This window comes from Propithecus coquereli, unplaced genomic scaffold (genome assembly GCF_000956105.1).
Source record: "Propithecus coquereli isolate 6110/MARCELLA unplaced genomic scaffold, Pcoq_1.0 Scaffold162, whole genome shotgun sequence".
Lineage (NCBI taxonomy): Eukaryota > Metazoa > Chordata > Mammalia > Primates > Indriidae > Propithecus > Propithecus coquereli.
Window position 1 is genome coordinate 2,056,028 of NW_012140747.1, and position 2,424 is coordinate 2,058,451.

Sequence of the window (2,424 nt, forward strand, 5' to 3'; positions counted from 1 at the left end):
GTCACAAATCTTGGAAGTAAAAGGAGCTAGGATAAAGGCCAGTTGCAGTGGCTCACGCCTGTAATCCCACTGCTTTGGGAGGCCAAGATGGGAAGATCACCTGAGGCCAAGAGTTCGAGACCAGCCTCGGCAACATAGTTGAGATCCTGTTTCTACAAAAGAAAATTTTTTTGACAAGGAGTTAGGATTCTAGCTTCAGAATGCATGTTCTTAACTACTATACTATGCCAAATTCTTAGACTATGTCCTGACATTATTTCTACATATGTGATTATATATTAACATTATTTCCATTCATAGTTTAATGACTTTCAATTTCTTTTTTATAATAGGTGGTGTGGCACTCCATGCAAGATGAATTTATACGCCAGTACAAGCACTTTGAAGGTTTGATAGCTCGCTGTTACCCTGGCTCTGGTGTTACAATGGAGTTCACTATTCAGGACATTCTGGATTACTGTTCCAGCATTGCACAGTCCCACTGAACCTTGCGAAAGAAGAACAGATACATGAATAAAGCACACCAGACACTATACCAAAATATCAAGCAACTGTTTTGAGAACGCATGCTTAAAATTTTATGTATTATTAAATGTCAGATAAATGGGTAGTGCCATACTACAAATATTTAAGTGCAGAAGTACAACCTATGTGCAGTTTTATTTGCCTAGTAGGTTGTGTATTAACTTAAAGCATTTATCTCATCATAAAATGCCGTTAGCATTTTTCAGTGACTGAACAGGAACTTTTCCTTTATTGCCTAGTTTCTTATGTTTCAGAGTGGTTATCCTGAGAGTAATGCATTGGGAGTTCTTCAGCTTTCACTACTTCTCTGTTGCTCTCAAATCATGTAACTACTAAAATACTGTACAGAATTGTTTTTTTCCACTGTCTAACAGATGTGTATATAGATAAGGGAGCTAATGTGATGATCGGTTGTAAGCTTAGATTTTGAGGATTATGTAACTGTGTAGTAATAAATGTGAAATAAAGAAATTTTCAAAAAAGGTGACATTTGATAATATTTTAAGTCTGTTATATGCTCTTATATATAAAAGCAAGTTGTTACAAAATCGATATGCAAAAATTAAAGTTTATATACCATAAAACACTTAAAAGTGTTAGAATAAGAAAAGTAATGAGATAAGAAAAATAAAACCATTTATGATACCATCAAAGATATTTAGTATTTAGGACTAAATCTAACAAAAGATGTGCTTTTGTGTCCCCCCGAAATTTATATGTTGAAGCCCTAACCCTCCATATGACTATACTGGAGATAGGGCCTTTTAGGGAGGTGATAAAGGTTAAATGAGGTCATGAGGGTGGCCTGATCCAGTAGACCTGGTGCCCTTATATAAAGAGGAAGAAACACCAGAGCTCGCTTGCGCTCGCGCGCTCTCTCTGTCTCTCTCTGCCATATGAGGACACAGTGAGAAGGCAGCTGTCTGCAAGCCAGGAAGATGCCCTTCACCAGAACCTGACTATGGTGATGCCCTGATCTCAGACTTCCAGCTTCCAAAACTGTGAGAAAATAAATTGCTTAAGCCACCTCGTCTATGGTATTCTTATATGGCAGCCCAAGCTGACTAATACAAGATGTATAAGGCCTTTATGGAAAAATCATAAAAGTGTTGAAAGATAATAAAGAAGGCCTAAATAAGTGGAGGAATATTTCATGTTTCCAGAACTTGTCATTTTTTGATGAAAGTGAAATGATAATCCACAAATTAAGAGACGATAACTGCAAAACATGTAACAAAGCAATTAGTATCCAAAACTTATTTAAAAACTCCTAAAAATGAGTTTAAAAATGGACTGGGCATGGTGGCTCACACTTGTAATCCCAGCACTTTGGGAGGCTCAGGCAGGAGGATTGCTCGAGCCCAGGAGTTTAAGACCAGCCCGGGCAATATAGTGAGACCCCGTCTCTACAAAAAAATTTAAAAATTAGCCAGATGTGGTGACATGTGCCTGTAGTCTCAACTACTCAGGAGACTGAGGCAGTTGTATCACTTGAACCCAGGAGTTCGAGGCTGCAGTGAGTTGTGATCAAGTTACTGCACTCCAGCCTAGGCAACAGAGCAAGATTCTGTCTCTTTGGTTTCTTGTGTCCAATATGAGGAGAAAGGTAGAATTATACCGAGGTATCAAAGAAAAGTGTAGATCACTGAATGATATGTCTGCTTTAATAATAAACATGTAAAAATAATATGTATATAAACAGTAGAGTGTGCATGCAATCACTTAAAATTTTAAGATCGTGCTTAATTTCTTTAATGATTATGTTACTATTAATCAGGAGTTTCTATTTAACTTCCATTGCATAATGGACTATATATTAGTAGGATAAAAATAAATCTTCCCCTAACTTTCACACTTATGTACTGGGTAACTTTAGGCAAGTTATTTAACATTTGGGGG

General features: G+C 37.0%; 1 protein-coding gene across 1 annotated transcript in view; it reads left to right on the top strand.

Moving 5' to 3' along the window:
- Positions 1-1,012, top strand: part of LOC105807672 (exocyst complex component 1-like) — an 85,106-nt gene extending 84,094 nt beyond the window's left edge. Inside the window, exon 16 of the mRNA XM_012641095.1 lies at positions 333-1,012. Coding sequence (XP_012496549.1) covers positions 333-485 — 153 coding nt within the window. The 3' untranslated portion in view covers positions 486-1,012. The remainder of the gene's footprint in view (positions 1-332) is intronic.
- The last annotated feature ends 1,412 nt before the right edge of the window (positions 1,013-2,424 follow it).